The sequence below is a fragment of the Helianthus annuus genome, chromosome 17 (assembly GCF_002127325.2).
Source record: "Helianthus annuus cultivar XRQ/B chromosome 17, HanXRQr2.0-SUNRISE, whole genome shotgun sequence".
Lineage (NCBI taxonomy): Eukaryota > Viridiplantae > Streptophyta > Magnoliopsida > Asterales > Asteraceae > Helianthus > Helianthus annuus.
This window is the reverse complement of record NC_035449.2, coordinates 47134583-47154584: the sequence shown is the minus strand read 5'-3', so window position 1 is coordinate 47154584 and position 20002 is coordinate 47134583. Positions and strand designations below refer to the sequence as shown.

The 20002-nt window shown below is 33.8% G+C and overlaps 1 protein-coding gene and 1 non-coding gene across 2 annotated transcripts; one reads left to right on the top strand and one right to left on the bottom strand.

The window, feature by feature from the left end:
- The first annotated feature begins 242 nt into the window (after positions 1–242).
- TRNAP-UGG lies at positions 243–314 on the top strand. Its single transcript has one exon. It is a non-coding gene; the product is annotated as a tRNA-Pro (tRNA).
- A 7769-nt stretch (positions 315–8083) lies between these two features.
- On the bottom strand, positions 8084–10625 carry LOC110921729 (cinnamoyl-CoA reductase-like SNL6). The gene is made up of 5 exons (XM_022166078.2): positions 10265–10625; positions 9428–9624; positions 8780–8974; positions 8526–8679; positions 8084–8448 (listed from the first exon to the last, which is right to left on the bottom strand). The coding sequence occupies exons 1-5, from the start codon at positions 10527–10529 to the stop codon at positions 8165–8167; spliced, it is 1095 nt and encodes a 364-aa protein (XP_022021770.1). The 5' UTR covers positions 10530–10625; the 3' UTR covers positions 8084–8164.
- Positions 10626–20002: the final 9377 nt, after the last annotated feature.

Sequence of the window (20002 nt, the reverse complement as noted above, 5' to 3'; positions counted from 1 at the left end):
ATGCAACCAAACTAGTGAACTACTAAATTAAAATGTGTACACGTGTAAATGTCATTGTTATTGGAGGTGGTTAGATTAGACTCGAATGTGTTGTTTCCTTGGTGATAAACAAAAACTTTGTTTTCATGGTGTTTGTAAGGTTGTATTTGTTGCTATTGAATATTGATATAATATCGTAGGTGGATTTCAAGTTGTGTTAAAAATAAATTATATTTAGTAAAGACTGAGTGTTAACATGGTTCGGGCATTTGGTCTAGTGGTATGATTCTCGCTTTGGGTGCGAGAGGTCCCGAGTTCGATTCTCGGAATGCCCCAAAATTTTTATCTTTTGTCATGGATGTGTGGGCTATTCGGTTTTTTTGGCCATCTCTTTTTGACTGAATATTTTCTGTAACATTGAAGAAAATTGTGGATTTCACACCATTTATATTATCCATTTGATAAAACGCTCAATTGTTTTGTTATTTCATAAATGTCCTAGTGGATTTCACACCATTTGTATTTGGTTTTGTATCCAAATTAGGTCAATCTAAAACCTTGATCCATTTGAAAACCGACCATCTCTATTTTGAAGCTCCTAGAACCGGGAGAATGAACTGGCCATATCGAGAACCGGGTACGTAAACGGTCTGGTTAAGTCTATTTAAATCGATCTCCTAGTAGTTGGACCGAGTTTTGAACTCTTATATTTTTACTTTACAAATATCGTTTACCAATCCGCTTACTACTTCAAACTTCATATTTGTTGTATCGTATGCATTATGTTTTGTTAGCATTGCAAATGCAAACCAAAAAAATAAAACAGCTTCATATAATTTATTTTATATTAGTTATAAAATATATATTATATGTTGTTTATCCGGTTTTGAGAATCAATCCAACTAATGAGCAGATAACACAGCCGATTCCATAACCGCTATGACGATAAGGGTAGATATATTCAACTTATGGAAGAGTAGATATATTCAACTTTTAATTAATACGAGTGGTGCATTTTCTTTACTTTGATTATGAAGAGTAGATATATTCAACTTTTAATTAATACGAATGGTGCATTTTCTTTACTTACTAAAGTAAGTTGGTTTCTCTTGATTTATGACGGGTGTGATCGGTGGTTGCTATTTTGATTTTTTTTTTAGTCAATATAAAGCAGCCATCTTAGCCATACCTTTATTTCATTATTTGTTTGTTTTTGCTGGAAGGTTTCAAAGTGTGTGTACTCGACACCATAACATATATATATTCAGTTTAAAATGAACATTATTTTATTTTAGTGTGATTCAAGTCGGAATGGCTGCTACTTGTTTTTATAAATTCTTTATGGTTAGGGTCTGATTGGGGAGTTCAAATACTTTTTTTTAATCCATTTTCTCAACTTTAAAAATAACTTAGAATAATAAGTTGTCTAAAAAAACAAAAGTTAATAAAATTCATATTGGAGTAAGTATTAGAGGGGTTGAGATCCTGTACAAACAGTGCTAATTATAAGAACCGTAAGAACATATCTGAACCATTGATAATTAAAATCAAGGGTTGATATTGATTATAAATAAAACACTTATAATTAAAAATTACTACTAACAAATTATGGGTAATTTTGTAAAATTGCTAGTCATTTGACCATTTTCCATTAAATACAAATTCCACCAAGGTTTTTTAAACTAAAATAACTTTTATATACTTCATTATTTTTTTAAAAAATATATATCATAAAATCAAGTATTTTTTTATCTTTAATATGAGTACCATATTGCTATACTTTTTTTGTATTTATAAAAGTGATTTTTAAAAAAGTTAACAAAAGGTGTTTTATAATTGTGCTGATAACGTGCTGATTATGTGTTAATTACAAAATAATACAAACAAACATCAAAAGTAGATATAATCAGCACATCTGGTGTGCTGATAATGGAGAACGATTGAGGATGTTGTGCTAATGTCGTTTATGTTGATAATGAAGAACGATTGAGGACGATGTGCTGATAATGAAGAACAATTAAGGATGTTATGCTAATTATATAGTGTTGTGCTGATTATATTTTTTGTAATTATTTTTAATTAGTTATAAATAAATATGGTCAAAAGGTCTAAATTACCCCTAAACTAATTTTTTATTGATGGACACTTGTCAATTATGTGTTAGTTCTTACGGTTCTTACAAACTTAAGTGTTTGTATTTGATCTTATTCCAGTATTAGAGTAAGCTTAATAGTTTTTATTTAAGTATCCGTTAGCTTGCATTTGAAAAAAAAGGTATTAAACTTAACCCCCTTTAAAGAAGTTCGCCGCGTTGCAGCGAATTTCTTTTGTTATTTAGTCGGTGTTTTTATGTGTTTTGAAATTAGTACGAGCGTGTTGCGCACAAAACTGCTGACAAGAATAAAAAGAAAATTTAGAAAAAAAACAATAAAAGATAACCGAAAGAAAATCAACCAAAAAAATTGTATGGTAACGATGTTGTTCGTATGAAACCCGTGGTTAGAGATGAGCAAATTGTTCTGTGTACCGGTATCAAATTTACCGAACTGAAAGATCTCAAGTACCAATTCGGTACCGACTTTTGGCGTTCCTGGTACCGGTTCACTACTGTTTTTACCTTCATATACCGGTACCGTAACCGGTATATTCGGTATCAGTACCGATTCTGTATCATTGATACTGAGCTCATCCCTATCCCTAAAACTAAAAAAGAAAAAATTAAAAGTTGAAGAAAATCAACAAAAAAAGTTGTACAATACCGTTGTTCGTACGGTAACCGTGATCAAGGATGAGCAAATGATAGCGGGTAGCCGCACTAAATTTCCCGAACCAAAAGATTTCCAATATCAATTCGGCACCAACTTTTTCCGTTTTCTGTATTAGTGTCGGTTTTTACCTTCATGTACTGATACCGAACAGGACCGTACCTGTATTTTCGATACCAATACTGGTTCGATACCGGTAACCCAACCCATGATATTAAAAAAAGAATTAAAGTTAAAAGTAAAGAAAATAACTATTTTTATAATTTTAAAATAATAAAAGTATTAAAAAAACTATATATTATTATAATATTAGGGTAGGGATAGTGTACATTAATTCTGAAGTGTAAAAAATATGAGAAGTGTATTATAACACTATATATAACACTATATAACACCATATAAACACAGTATAGCAATATGTAACACCATATAACACCATATAACACTATGTAACACTATATAACAATATATAACACTATACATCTATTATAGACATGCTATCAGACAAACTATAGAGTTATATTTGTTATATAGTGTTGTATAGTGTTACATAGTATTATATGGTGTTATATGGTGTTACATATTGTTATACGTTGTTTATATGGTGTTATATAGTGTTATATACAATGCTATAATACGATTCTCATACTTCTCACACTTTTGGATTAATGTACAGGATCCTCTACCTATAATATTAAAATCACTATTAATTTCAATTCGTTTAGTAATATATAGTAGTAATAATAATATATAGTAATAGTTATAATTATTTAAGGTCTTAACATGGTCAAATTGTTAACACGTTAAACATCACGTCACCAATTTAACCAAGTATGTATAACCGAATCAAATTCCCCTAAATCTTTTTTTTATTTGAAGTTATAGAGACACTTGATCGAAACGTTGGAAAAGTTTGTCTTTTGGCGTTTACAAAAGTCTGTTCGCTAAATAGAAATTTCATTAGGGTGAACGGTATGGTTGGGGTGAGTTAGGGTGTTTAAGTTTTCTCTACCTAAAAATATAAAGCGATGTCAACTCCCCCCTTTATTCTCTATTTTCTACTCAAACACTAGGTATGGTTCAAACACACACTCTTAAAAAATAAAAAAATTTGATTGGTTTTTCTCTGCTCTCTGCTCTCTCTCTCTCCTCCCTTTTTTCTTCTTCACCTTCGGTGAGTATATACCGAAAAAACACCCTCTCTCCTACTTCCCACTCCCCATTCAAACACCCGGTGTGATTCTCCGCGCGGTAACCCCACTCCCCCCCATCCACTCCCCGAGACCACACCGTTCTCCCTTACACTCTACGAAAGGAGCCATTATATTATATTATACTATATATACCAGGTGGGTAGGGATAATGTACAAAGTGTCTAAAGTGTGAGAAGTGTTTAAAACCATTAGATCTTTGATCTAATGATTGAGATTAATAGAAACCAAATTATAAATTGTGTTTTAATTATATGGACTGATTTGAAAATTGTAGGTGTAATAGTGTCTTTGTATATGTTTCAAATTAGGTAACATCTCCTAAATTCTCGTGATTCACTCCTAAATTATAGCGATTCAAATTTAACTGTTAAATTCTATCAATCCTAAATTCTAAAAATACAGAAATATGTAACTGCTACAAGAAATGTGTAACACTATACATTCATCATATAACACTATACATCCATCATATAACACCATATAACACTATGTAACACCATATAACAATATATAACACTATACATCCATCATAGACATGCTACCGGAAAAATATAACACTATGCATCCTTCATATAACACTATATAAACCAAGGAACACTATATAACACCATATAACACTATGTAACACTATATAACACTATATAAAAATATATAACAATATACAGTTCTGAATAGTGGTTGCACTACAGAATTAATAATTGATGGTGTTATATAGTGTTTTTTGGTGGTTGCACTACAAAATTATATAACACTATAGAATTGTATAACACCAAAAAGCATTATATAACACCATATAAAAATATATAACACTATACAGTTCTGAATGGTGGTTGCACTACAGAATTATATAACACTACAGGATTAATAACCGGTGAACGAGATGACACAAATTCGTAGATTAATTCTTAAATTCGAATTCCTATAATAAAGGGTGACGGTTATTTTGGGCAGTTATCTTTTAATCAATTAATGGGAAGAAATTGAAAATTACTAATCCACCCTTTTTAATTAATTTAGATACAGAACACTTGTCATCACCACATTATATCTCATCCTTTTTACAATATTTAATTAATGTAAAGGATCCTCTACCTATACCAGGTTAGAACCCCGTGTATTACACGGTTTGAATAAATGTAATTTTATATACTAAATTAAAACATATATTCTTTAAAAATATCGTTTATTACATAGGTTGAACAAATGAAATATTTTATATTAAATAATAAAAAAATTATATCTCTAAGAACCACATGTATTGTACAGAATAAATGTAATTTTATATACCAAATAATAAAAAAAATATCTCCAAAAACCATGTGTATTACACAGGTTGAATAAATGTAACTGTATAAACTAAATAATAAAAAAGTTATATCTTTATAAAACTCTTGTATTGTACCGGTTGAATAAATCTAATTATATATACTAAATAATAAAAAAAAAGTTATATCTTTAAAAAACCATGTATTGCATGGGTCAAATAAATGTAATTTTGTAACCCTGTGTATTACACCGGTTGGATAAATGTAATTTTATAAATTAAATAATAAAAAGTTATATCTTTATAAACCTCATGTATTATACGTGTTAAATAAATCTAATTATATATACTAAATAATAATAAAAAGTTATATCTTTAAAAACACCGTGTATAACACATGTTAAATAAATGTAATTTTGTATAGTAAATAATGTGCTATTAGATTCGGTTAAAAAATCATAAATTTGGTTCAGTTTAATTCGAATCGAATAATAAACTTGGTTAAGTTAATTCGAATTGATTAGAACCTCATTTTGAAAAATCAAAAATAGAATTGTATTATTCACTTCTCTTCCTATTTAGTGTTTTTTTTTAAAGTTTGGTCTAATGTCTAATAAGTTATTTTGTATATTTTGTTTGTACTTAAAATTTTTTTATATGAACGTATCATTGTTTTTTTAAGTTTAAGATTATTGTTTTGTACTATTATTTAAAAAATATCTTAAATTTATAATTTAAATTTGAAGATAATATTTTATTAGAAAAAATAGAATGATTCTATCCAATATTCAAAGTAAGATAAGATTTAATATTAATTGATTATTTATTATTTAATTAATTGATATAAGATAAGTATGAAAAGATGGGAAATTAAAACATAGACGCCTTCAATGAATGACACGTGTCAGTTATTGGTTTCTTTTATTATATAGTACTAGCGGTAAGAATCGTGTGCAAACACGGGTGTTTTTAGAAAACAATGCATAACACATTTTGATATAAAGTAAAAAATAATTAGTGCAGACTTACAAAATTGATATAAACTAATGATCAACAGGTTTAGTCAACAGAAATTCCATTATGTTGATAACCTAACTACTGTTGTCTATCGACTGTTAAAAACCTCTGTTGATTTCCAACAGACGTTTGCTAACAACTGTCATCAATTATCTCCAACAGAGGTTGCCACATTTGATAGATGCTAAGTATCATATGAAGTTAAAAGGGTTAGTAATACTAGTATAAATCTTGTTGAATTTTGCTAACAACAAATTTTTTTTTTTTACTTTTGTAACTTGAATTTTGGTATATATCTAGTTGTTTAAGGACTTTTTTGCTATGAATCTTTGTATGCCTCATCTTCTTCAAGTAATACTACTATTAATCTTGTTGAATTTTGTTATTTATTTAGATGCTTATCATCTTAAAACTTGAATTATAGGCCAAATTATGTAAGAATCATTGAAAAGAAAGTTTGATGTCTAATCTCTTCAATTAATGCTTTATTTTGTTATTTATTTAGTTGCTTATCATTAGGGGTGTTCAAAAAACTCGTGGCTCGCGGCTCGCTCGAAAAAAGCTCGAAGAAAGCTCGGCTCGAAATTGGCTCGGTTGTAAACGAGCCAGCTCGGCTCGGCTCGGTTTGTAAACGAGCCGAGCTCGAGCTTGGCCTGGCTCGGCTCGTGAGCTCGTGAGCTGTCTCGATAAGGTTTACATCCTTCATTTTTTTGTCCCACATCGCTTAGAAAACAATAACTAAGGGAGTATCTCCCCTATAAAGGAAGGTAAAGACAATGGAGAAAGTGAATTAACTATTTATACTTGCATATTTAGCCATGTGATTAAATTAAATGGCAATTATGGCCTTTAGGCTATGAAGAAATTCATTTTTAAGGGTTTTTCAAGTAATAAATTTTGCGATTCTTTGTTAGTTCGAGCTAGATCGAGCCCAGCCGAGCTAGCTCGAATTCTAATCGAGCCGAGCTCGAGCCTCAAATCTCAGCTCGATTTGAAATTCGAGCTCGAGCAGAGCCAGCTCGAATCGAGTTCGAGCCGAGCTCGAGATGGGTCTAGCTCGGCTCGACTCGGCTCGTTTACAGCCCTACTTATCATCAAACTTTGTATGCCAAATTTTGTTATTTATTTAATGCTTTTTTTTTCGTTTCGAAAGACATCATATGTTTATTTTGTGTTTTCTAATGAGTAATGATTATATAATTTTGTTATGGTATTGTCTTTTATTATGTTCCTCATCCCGACTACACCCAAACGACGATGACCCGAAAATTTTAATTTTTGTTTGTCAAAAATTTAAACAACGAAAAAAGTGAACACATTGAAAAAAATTCCTTATCTACCACTAGTCACAACAACTACTAAGATAATTGAATGAAAATGGATAATTCTAGTTTCATATATAATTGAAAGATTATATCTAGTCAGCACTCGCTACTTATCACCCCTTTGGGTTCATAGATTTCAGATATAACCGTTTCAACTTGCATTACCCCTTACTTGAATCCAATCTTAAACTCACCTTAAACAACAACTTGAAGTAACAAATACTCTCCCACACTATTCCAACTATTATAAAGGTTATATATACATTAGTATATTTGAGTTTGCCGTGGATATATTCGAGTTTGATGTGGGTAAATAAATGGATATGGGATTGATTTCAGGTAATCGCGGACCTGATAAAATCTAAATAACCATCCCTCACCTGTCCCAGTATTTCACCGCGGAGCTAGCTTGGTCGGGTAGCGGCTCCCGGAGTGAGATCACTCCGGCGGTTGGGAGGACTGTGCACTTACCCCACCTGTCCCAGTATTCGTCCCCGAATACTCACTTTATGTAATTCCTAGTCGCAACACTCAGTTTACCATGGTAAAATCGCATCATCTAATACAAAAGGCGACATTTAAAATCTAAATCCCAACACGCTAACATACACTCGTGCATCTATGCACTTGGGACATCAACTTATCAAGCTTTCTATTCGACAGTTCGAATCTAAATACATTATCATGTGAGACAGTGTTTATGTGAAGTCCCGTTTCTTGTTCTAGTCTGTGAACCTCGTCAGGGCTACGCACAACTTCGTCAAAACAAACATACCGCCCACCACCAGTTTTGTTCATCTCCTCGTGCACCTTTACGTGCGCCTCTGCTAGTTTGTTAACATCAACCGTTGCTAACAAACCATGTTCATACATATCTTGACCACCTGCATATTCTTGTTACTATGAGCCATCTCATTTTTCATATCTTTAAAGTAATTATCAAGAAAAGCTAAAAACCGACCTTTGAGGTATGCGATGGTGGATGATGGATTTGCACAGAAGTAGCGAGGGCCCGTGATGAGACCCGAGCATATTGTGCTCAATTTCAACCCCGTTTCCTCGGCTATTCGCCATGAGGCCCGTTCGGCTTTTAACTTACCCAATGCATACCATAGCTGTAATATTTCAAATAACAATAATTAATTCGATTTTAAAATGTGGTGGTGTATGCATTTGATGATCAGTTGTATGTGAAATTGTGAAGAGTTTTATTACTTTTTTGCTAGTGCAAAAGGATTCATCACTCCAGCTATTGTGGTCTACTATAGGGGAGAGGCTGCTATTGGAAGTGTCTCTCCATATACATGTCAGTAGAGAAGATGTAAACACATAGTTTCTAACAGATGGAGTTGCTGCACAGGCTTCTGCTACATTTTCAGCTGCCTTTGCTTCTATTTCCGCCATGGCTTTCTGTCAATTTCATAAGGTTTAAAGATCAGACGCAACTCGGTTGTCACGCTTGTTGCATTAGTTTAACCGGTAATCAAACGGGGATACACAACGAAATCATAGTTTAAGGATCTAGACTGAAACCATAATAGTATCTTAATCAATTGTATATTCATCTGACTTTAATATATCCCCAGTCGTCTTCAGCCGGTGGAAAACGACATGATTATTATTTAATACCACTAACAGAGTTTAATAAAATATAGAAATGTCTCTAGAAGGAAACGAAAAGCATTATAATAAACCACAAGGCCAACATGATATGCATTTGTGAAACCAATTATATGTCACCTAACTACTTTATATCACGCTGTAGCACATGATTTCATCATAGATCTTTTCATAAATAATCATATCTTCTGTCAAGTTATAACAAAAAAGGACAAAAGTTATAGATGATAGAATGAGACTCACGGAGTAACCGGAGAATCCGCTTGGATCAATGAAAGAAGTTGTGTGAAACACCGTATAACATCCGTCAAAAGCTTCCATTAAGCTCTGGCAATCGTTGAATTTTGCTACAACGACTCCTATCCGATTGTTGTTTGTAATCCTTGATGAAGTTTCGATATCTTCTGAAACTTCAATCTCTCTTAACCGATCTATATCTTCTGTAATATCAAACTCAGCGGTTAATTGAGCAAAATGTTGATTCGATAGCGAATTAATCGCTTCTTACATGTTCTTTAGATCATGATTTAATTTAACAAATCTAGAGCATAGATCATAGATATTGAATGTTTTCATTCAGTTAGTCAATTTTTTTTTTTTTAAATAAATTCCATATCATTCCACACGAAAAAGGGCAATTACAAAGCAATTCAACAAGACAACTGTGATAATTTCTTTCAAAAATGCTAAAACCTAACACGGAGTATAAAATTCAACTTTACAAATTTCAATCTAGAACATAGATCATAGATGCTGAACATTCTCATCAGTAAGTCAAAGTACAAAGTCAACACAATCAAATTCAACAATTATACACTACAACAGTGACAATTTCATTCAAACACAATCAACTCATCAATTTATACTCAAAAACAGTCATAAATTCATTCATAAACAATCAATTCATCAATCTACACACAAAAACAGAATTAATCTAAATCATAAACAATCAATTCATCAATTTATACACAAAAAACAGAGATAATTTCATCCATAAACAATCATTTTAACAATTTAAACACAAAAACAGTTATAACTTCACTCAAAAACGATAAAACCTACACGAAATAAGATCGTTACCTTCGTTATCAACAATAACTCGAACGGAATATCCTCTAAGCACGAGCTGTTTCACGATAGCGATTCCGAGAAACGAGACGCCGCTGGTGACGCAAACGAGCTTCTGATTTACCGTATATTCGTTTCGGTTACGTGACGTCAGTCGCCGGAGATTGCGCTCGTCTTCCGTACTGACCTTAACGACGACGGCGGAGCAGGACAGTAGCATACGGCGGAACTCTTCTATCTCAGATCTCCGGCTCTCGTCTGTCCGTACGACGCCCATTGAAGTCGTTTTGTTAGAGCAGAAGAATGTGTGACGGTTATGCGAAGAAGGTTTGAAGAAGAAAAACTGAAAAACTAACTGGTGTCATGCGTTAAGTGCTTTGTGGGTTATATAGCTGCAGAATATGCTGTGTGGCTCGGCGGATTTGTTATTTGTTGATTATTTATTAATATTAATTAATTAATTATTGATCATATTATTAATTAAATTATTTATTGTGAAAAACACGAATGTGTAACTTAGGGGACATATGGTGTAATTTAGGGGACATCAGATATGGTGATTATTAGCAAATGGTTGTAACGTCTCAGATGTCGACTACTTTTCGAGTAAGTTAAGGTAGGTTGTCGAGGCTCGAACACTTTCCACCTAGGCTGAGTATTTTCAGAGTACTCAATTCCAACTAATGAGCGCCTAACGACTTTTGCAACCATAGTTTGCGCTAGAAAGTGCTGAACCATTAACAGTTTTGATTGGGTAAGAGTCAGAGATCATGAACCAGTAAGATGTCTAACTTGGCTTAACCTGACTAATTGGTAGTGGAGGAGGTAGTGGTGGGTCGAGGAGGTGGTGCGTGAGTGGCCAATTATGAACACGGGTGAATAGATAAATAGGTAAAAATTTTATTCAGCATTATTTTGAAACCAAATGGGTAAGAGGCTTACCTATTGATTCATAGGTTCTGTCAGTGAACCAAACACACTTAATGCTGACTAATTCAGAGTTTAGCATCTTAATGGAATCATTAAAAGACTATCAAACAGCCCCTTAGACATTGCTTTACATTTTCGTTTGCACTCATGCACTTTAATAAAATTCTCATACCCTAAACTTTAAATAAAATAACCGTTTTCCTTCTACACCGAGTGAATGTCAGTACTCTACTGATACCGCCACAACACTCGGGGTAAATTACTAAAGTAATCATATATTCTGTAAACTTCAATAAAGTTACTTATTTTCCTTCTTTTACAACTATATTGAGTGCTCGTCCTATACTACTACCACCGTAACACACGAGATAAAATACTAGTTAGACGATTAAATTATAACTTATTTATTCTTTTTTAGTTTTCATAATTTTAAATCTCTCCATTATATATATATTAGATATATATTAGATATATATTGTTAGTGAAGGATGATGAAGAGTAATTTTAATTTTATAATAATATATAGCTTTTTATTATTATTTTTAATAACATATTTTTAATTGTTTTTTCTTTTTTAAAACCATATATTTCCTATATCGTTTTTTTAATAATTCTCTTTTCTTTTTTAGAACATATATTATCGATTAATTTGATACTTCTTTAATATTATACGTTTATAACTTTTTCTTAAAACTTAAGTACGTAGTTATGATTGATTTTTTCATGGACATTCCGTTATAAGTTTTGTTAAAAACAAAATTGTACTTATAATAAAGTATTTATTTGGTATCCTAAAACGGTATGATGATAAACTAAATCATTCTAATGGTTTAGCATTAAGAACATGCTTTATTTTTCAAATCATGTTTGTTTTACATTATCATCTGCTCGGTTTTGCCGCAACACGCGACAAAAAAAAAAAACTAGTTAAAATTAATTGTCAGCTAATGTATTAAACTTATCGCTAAATATTAGTTTTAGCTTTTAATATATAGGTTTTAAGAGTACACTAGTAATAAGTCCACTGCGCGTTGCGCAATGGGTACATTGCAAACATTAAACAAATTAATCCCAGTGTTACGTAATGTGTCAACCATATGAAAACATGTATTTTTGACGTATATGATATAACTCAATGTAATCCATATAAGCATCGCGGTTGTATAAAAATTTAAAGTAAATCGAATTTATATCGTATAAAAGAAACGAAATCGAAACCGGGTTAGGTTGTTTAGTGGGGTTCCACCTAATCACTACACTACCCTTACATTTGCATCAAGACTCAGGGCGCCAAAACGTACAGTAACCCGTACATCAAAACGTAGAACAACTGAAAATGTACATAAAAATAAGCATGAATACGTCTTATATTTAACCCGACTCGTTTCCGAGAATAAAATTACGTCGAAACATGAATTCACACTGTTTACATCGAAACGCTAACATATACTGAGATGTACATAAAAATAAGCACGTGAGAAAATATTGTTTTTTTATTTACGTCAAAACGTAAACCAACTGAAAACGCACATAAAAATAAGTATGAAAACATATTATATTTGACCCGACTGAATTTATAGTGTTTACGTCGAACACCGAAATATGAAGTTATATTGTTTACATTGAAACGTATATTTATACCAACATGTCCACAAAAAGAAGCACGCGAGTAAATAGTATTTTTTTTTTTAGTTAAAGAAAGAAAATAAGATGCCCGCGTCTTGCGACGGGACACATTTTCTGCTACATGTTTAAGGGAACGTTTGCGTTTATTAAGTGAGATGGCACGGTGATATTAATGTGTTTAAGCACACAAAAGAAACATATTAAGATACATTACGATTAAACGAGATGTATAAAATTGTGACGAATTAACTACTCGCTTCGAATTTGTAGCGACACGTAACCGTGATATACAATTAAAAAAAGAAAAGAAAAGAAGAATTAAAAACCTCAGTGGTAAAAGTGGAAATTTAGAAACTTAAAAGAGAGATGTGTTATTATATAAAAGCTTAACAGAAAGTTTAGTTAACAAACTAAAGGGGGGCCATATGAAAATGTCACCATAAGTTACATAAGAATATGTGTATGTATATGATTTAACGTAAAATATAAGTTACATAAGAATGTGTGTATGTATATGATTTAACGTAAAATATTGTATATAAGTTACATAAAAATGTGTGTATGTATATGATTTAACGTAAAATATGATATATGAACGTAACTAGAAGGATTCCAATCTTCAATTTTGATCCTCTCTAATAGAGTTCTCATGTTCAAATTTGGTATACAATGGTGGACTATCTTTAACCCTCTTGGGGGACACATGCACATAGCCAGTTGTGTTTTACATAATTTCATTAGTCAGTAGGGTAATAGTGAGGTAATTAAGGATTTTTCATGATAAAAGCATATGTGGAGTGTTATTTATACTTCTTTTAACGAATAAACTATAAAATTTACATTTCATTTTATATATACTTTTTCAACCTTACGGCTATAAATATCATATTTCTCTAGGGTGAAATACATCTTACGCTCTCTATTCTCATTCTAAACCTATACTTTCTCTCCAGAAAAGATAATACTTACTCTCATCGAACACAAAAGTAAAAATGGTGTGGTACACAAGATACTTGAGGAAATAAAAGATACTCTTTGGATTGCATGAAACAAAGATCAAAGGCACGGGAGGAGCTTAGTGGAAACCGGGGGTGCAACCCCCCCCCCCCCCCACAAATGTTTATACAATATATAATTGGGTCCCATAACTTTTCGCCCCTACCCCCATCTCCTATCAGAATTTTTGGTCAATCTCTGCCACTTATCAAAGTTGCACGTGAATTCTTAGAATGACTGGAGACAATTTTCTTCGAGTAGGTAGTAAAAGTTTTTATAATTTTCTTTGTTCCTTGCAAGTCCTTTTTTTTTTTTTTTTTTCAGTTTTGTATGTTACCATTGACTTCCTTAGCTCCTTGCTATGGGGTCGGTTTGTGTTGGTTGAATAAAAAGTTTCATTTGTCATAAAAAAAAAAACTTACTTTTACATGGGAGGGTGGTTACAAGTGAGCCTCAACCTCTCATTCTCGTAAAAAGCTCGTGTTATTAGTTTTGTCGATTTACCAAAGGATTAGAGCTTGTGATATTTAGATCATTCTCTATCCGGTTGAGCATTAGATCATGCGTAGTGGGCGTTATTTTTTCAAAATTTGCCACGAAACACGCCCAATCACGCCCCCTCCCCACCCCCTGGGCATTATTGGGCGTTATTGATCAATTTTCCCCCCTAGGCGTTTTTTAAATAACGCTTTGTCCAAATCTCAACCACCAATCACATTTAGTCTTCCTTTTTCTTGGCCAATAGCTTTTTTTTGTTGGGTTTTTTATTTTTATTTAATTCTCTACACCCTTTTAACATAATGCCTACATCCCCACTACACCTATTTTAGAAAAAAAAAAAAGCCCAATAATGTCCCTTGCTGACTATACTACCACATGGTGAAAACGCCCAAGGATAGTGACATTATTCACCCTTACCACTACGTATGCTCTTAGTAATCCTCTTATATTAGACTCATGTTTCTTCAGTAGTTAATCTGTTAGGTGTATAAATATAATATTTTCGTTCTTTGATATATTATCTCAATATTTTATAAAATATTGAAATCAGGAGTTAACTTTTAGTGTTATGTGTAAAAGAGTATTTAAATTTAGAGTAAATTGCCATTTTAGTTCCTGAGTTTTGTCAAAACTTGCCATTTTAGTCCAACTAGTTTTTTTTTTTTTTTGCCTCTGGGTCCCTGACTTTTACATTTTGTTACCATTTTGATCATTTTGTTTAACTCCATCCAAAAACCCAGTTTGTAACAGGGGTATTTTGGGGATTTTCTTAAAAAATGTTTTCAGTTGCCATTTTGATCCAATTCCAAAAAAATCAAAAAAATTCCAAAAAATCAAAAAAATTCCAAAAAATCAAAAAAAATAAAAAAAATCTAAAAATCAAAAAAAATCTAAAAAATCATAAAAATTCTAAAAAAATCAAAAAAATCTAAAAATCAAAAAAATTCTAAAAAATCATAAAATTATAAAAAATCCAAAAATCATTAAATGTTTCGTCACGAACCGTTTCGACCCGTACCGTTTCGAACCCGAACCGTTTCGACGCGAAGCGTTTCGACCCGTACCATTTCGAACCGTACCGTTTCGACGCGAACCGTTTCGAACCAAACCGTTTCAACCCGTACCGTATCGAATCGAACCGTTTCGACGCGAACTGTTTCGAGCCCGTACCGTATCGAAACGGTTCGCTTCGAAACGGTTCGGTTCGATACGGTACGGGTCGAAACGGTTCGGTTCGAAACGGTTCGCGTCGAAACGGTACGGGTCGAAACGGTACGGTTCGAAACGCTACGCGTCGAAACGGGACGGTTCGAAACGGTACGGGTCGAAACGCTTCGCGTCGAAACGGTTCGGCTCGAAATGGTTCGCGTCGAAACGGTTCGGTTCGATACGGTACGAGTCGAAACGGTACGGGTCGAAACGGTTCGCGTCGAAACGGTTCGGTTCGATACGGTACAGGTCGAAACGGTTCGGTTCGAAACGGTTCGCGTCAAAACGGTTCGATTCGAAACGGTTCACGTCGAAACGGTACGGTTCGAAACGGTACGGGTCGAAACGCTTCGCGTCGAAACGGTTCGGGTTCGAAACGGTTCGGTTCGATACGGTACGGGTCGAAACGGTTCGGTTCGAAATGGTACGGGTTCGAAACGGTTCGCGTCAAAACGGTTCGGTTCGATACGGTACGGGTCGAAACGGTACGGGTCGAAACGGTTCGGTTCAATACGGTACGGGTTGAAACGGTTCGGTTCGATACGGTACGGGTCGAAACGGTTCGTGCCGAAACATTTAATCATTTTTGGATTTTTTAGAATTTTTTTGATTTTGTGGAATTTTTATGATTTTTTAGAATTTTTTTATTTTTATATTTTTGTGAATTTTTTAGAATTTTTATGATTTTTTAGATTTTTTTTTTATTTTTTTGATTTTTTGGATTTTTTTTGGTTTTTTGGAATTGGATCAAAATGGCAACTGAAAACATTTTTTAAGGAAATCCTCAAAATAACCCTGTTACAAACTGAGTTTTTGGATGGAGCTAGACAAAATGATCAAAATGACAATAAAATGTAAAAGTCAGGGACTCAGAGGCAAAAAAAAATTATTTGGACTAAAATGGCAAATTTGGACAAAACTCAGGGACTAAAATGACAATTTACTCTTAAACTTAAAAAGGATTTACTTTAACCTTTAATACCATTTTTTTTTCATATCTAAAGAAAGTTCAGAATATTTTCAAACCTTAATATTTTAAAAGTATAGAATTGGTTTGGCAGCTAAAGGTGAAGAAAGTAATTGATCGGAGTGTCGCGCTCCGGTCAAAGATAATATTTATAGTCCCAAATTACCCTTAACAATTAGTTAGTGGTAGTAAGGAGTCGAACCACGAAGAGTATGTGGTTTGCGAATGGACTTTGAATGAAATGTAGAAATTGTCACTTTTATGAAGCTTGCTATATTGTTTTCGTATATTTTTATTTGATTGAAAGAGGTGATTTAAAATTACTAAAGTAACTTGTTTGATAACTACTAAAAACTAGCAATTGCAATAATGTAAATAAAGGTTTTGACAAGATAGAGAAAACAAGGTTCACACCCGGTTCGGTAATTGCATTCCTAGGGTTCCTACACGTTTTAAGATTGATTCAATTGCAAAAACGACTAACGAGTTTAGTGTTACACGGCTTAGGTGCCAAGAGCTATCAACGTTATAAAGAATGGACCACAATGCACTTCGTTACCAAGAACATATAAACTCTAACCTAGACAAGGCATAATTGCACATAAACATTTCATAAAGTCAAATTTAATCTTCACTCGACGGTTTATGAATTCAATACAAATGCAAGACAATTATCATAAGTTTCAAATCAAGAAGCAATTTGTCACAAAATCAATCCAAGAACAATGTTTTAACCCTAGACTTACAATTAACCTACACCGGGGTGAAACCTCCTAGGAATTAGCCGCTCATGATCGAAGAAACTTGATCACCGAATGTTGGAAACATGAATTGGATCATTGCGAAGCTTGAAGATGGATGGGGGATGAATGGTAGGGTTTTGGATGGTTGGTGATGGTGGGTTGAGATGAATGGTGATTAGGGTTATCGAATGAATGATTGATGGTGAAATTGGTTGATGATTCGGGTTGTAAGAATGATGGATGATGGAATTGGTCGGTCAAGAATGATGAATAATGGCTCCAAGATCAAGTTTCAAACTCAAAACAAGTGTAACTCCCGTTTTTGGTTGGTGAAGAAGTCTTTAAGCTCGTCACATCAACAAATCACAACAAAATTCGTGTGGACCGTTTTTAAGGACCGTCGCCGACGGCCTAAGGGCCCGTCGCCGACGGTGTGTGAAACCCAAAAAACGGCCGACGTGTTAACTCGCTGCCTACGGTCGATTCTGGCGACGGAACTTTGTACCAGCCGTCGGCGATGGCCCATATGGGCGTCGGCGACGGTGCTTAGATATCTGCTTTTCTGTTTCGTCCACTTCTTGAGTCCGGTTGACCCGTTTCGCATCCCGGCGGTTCCGTTTTAGCTCCGGTGACTCGAAAAGCTCCCGAAAAGCTCCTTAAACTCCGTTAAACCTGCAAAACACATATCTAATCAAGAGTAGGCAATTCGAAACTAAAACTTGTGTAAAAACATCAAATTAAACAATTACAAGCACCGGATTTCGACCACGTATCAGTAATCACCTTTAAAATTTGTCAAGGTTTTTTAGTTAAATTCTTAACATGTTATCGAATTATTATTTGGGCAGTTGGATTTTAACACCTCAAACTTTGAAGAATTGGCCGATAACACCCGCAACTAACACTTTGATCTGTGACACCCCAAACTTTTAGTTTTGTTTGTCATTTCACCACTCAGTTAAAAAATGACTAACTGAGTTAGTCTTCCATCCTAGCTGGCATCCTACGTGGACTATTTTTGACGACGTGGCACATTCATGGGTATAAAACCCATGTTCTTCTTCGATTAACCCTGCATAAACCGCCTGCCACCATCACTTTCACCAACCACCACCATCTCCGATAAACCGCATGACAGATCCACCACCACCATCTGCCACTTCCGCACATCGGATCCTCAACAGATCTGCCACCGTCACCACACCCCCGACAACGAAATCCGTCCTCCGACGAGTGCGTTTTCGAAGACAAACCGTCTCCAATTCCGAATCCGGCATTAGGTTTCACGCTCGTCCACCGTCTAATCTTGCCGCACACGGCGGTGGAGTCTACTCTACGATATCTGGCGTATCTAGTAACACCATTATTATGTGCTTCGACTGCGACGGCGGCGGAAACAGCTGTTTAAAGAACCTCCCGGTGTCGCTGGAGATGATGATTACTTTCAAAACAAATAGTGAGCTTCACTTGGAGTATAAAACGGAAGAAACGGTGACTTGTTCCCCACTTCAGTTTTATTAACTGTCTCTTCTATTACAACACTATCTTTCACCGGAATATCCGTACTCTGGTGGCCGAAAAACTTGGATTTTTAAGAGGGTTTTGAATCCGGTGACTGTAGGTGGAATAATGATGAATTAATAGTGAATTTGTAAGTTAATCAGGTTGTTAACAGGTGTTAGTGAGGGTTAATTTGTAAGTTAGTATATGATTGGGATGTGTGTTTGTTGGATGAATTAAGGAGTGAATAATGCCTGTTTCATCGGTGGTTGTTTTGCAGGCGATGAGACGTTCGCCGGGGAGGGAAGCGAGAGACGGTGGTCATAAAAGAAGATGAATGCCAGCTACCCTGAAGGATTTTGCTTCTTATAACATGTGTTAGCCACGTCATGGGTGCCACGTAGGATTAATGATGCCAACTAGGATGGAAGACTAACTCAGTTAGTCATTTTTTAACTGAGTGGTGAAATGACAAACAAAACTAAAAGTTTGGGGTGTCACAAATCAAAGTGTTAGTTGCGGGTGTTATCGGCCAATTCTTCAAAGTTTGAGGTGTTAAAATCCAATTGCCCATTATTATTTATATAACTATTAATTAATTATAACTATTAATCTAAAAACTTTCAACCATTGCTTTTAGCAGAGAGTTCATGCAGTGTCAACTAGATTTCCTTTTTAAACGACTAACTTATACAGCTCTAACGTTACTTTTAATTCTACACCAGTGATCAAAATAAGACTAGACCAGGCAGTGGCGGATCCAACCCTGTTTTGTGAGTTTACATGAACCCACTCGGGTTGGAAAAAATTAGTAAGAACTTTGTATTATTTGGAAAAAAATAGTGAGAATCTATCAAAACGAATCCACTGAAAAAAATTCCTGGATCCGCCACTGAGACCAGGACCATCAATTACTTAAGAAGAATTAGACTTAATACACATTTTGATACCGTAAGGCAGTAAGGCTACAAGCTAGCTTATTGGTATGTCAACTATATTTTTTAAGGGGGTATGTCAACTAGATGACTAGCCAAAACTTCCTGCCCTCGTAACTGTTAGCATGAGTGAAGTAATAATACATGTTAAAGCCGTAACTAATTTAACGAGCAATTGCATATATCCCCTCACTACTTGTTTTATTTTTTGTGAATATATAAAATCACCGGGGTAACCCTTTACCCAAAAAATAAAAAAAATAAATAAATAAATTACATATTTACCCAATCTAAAAATTATATTACATATTTCCTCTTCCTAAAACCTAAAAATATCAAATAT

Excerpts from the sequence above, each read along its gene's own strand:
- LOC110921729 (XM_022166078.2), bottom strand. The coding sequence starts at position 10,529 with ATGGGCGTCGTACGGACAGACGAGAGCCGGAGATCTGAGATAGAAGAG. Across the intron at positions 8,975-9,427 it reads GCGGATTCTCCGGTTACTCC|AAAGCCATGGCGGAAATAGA; the intron begins GTGAGTCTCATT and ends TGAAATTGACAG. Across the intron at positions 8,449-8,525 it reads CACCATCGCATACCTCAAAG|GTGGTCAAGATATGTATGAA; the intron begins GTCGGTTTTTAG and ends AAGAATATGCAG.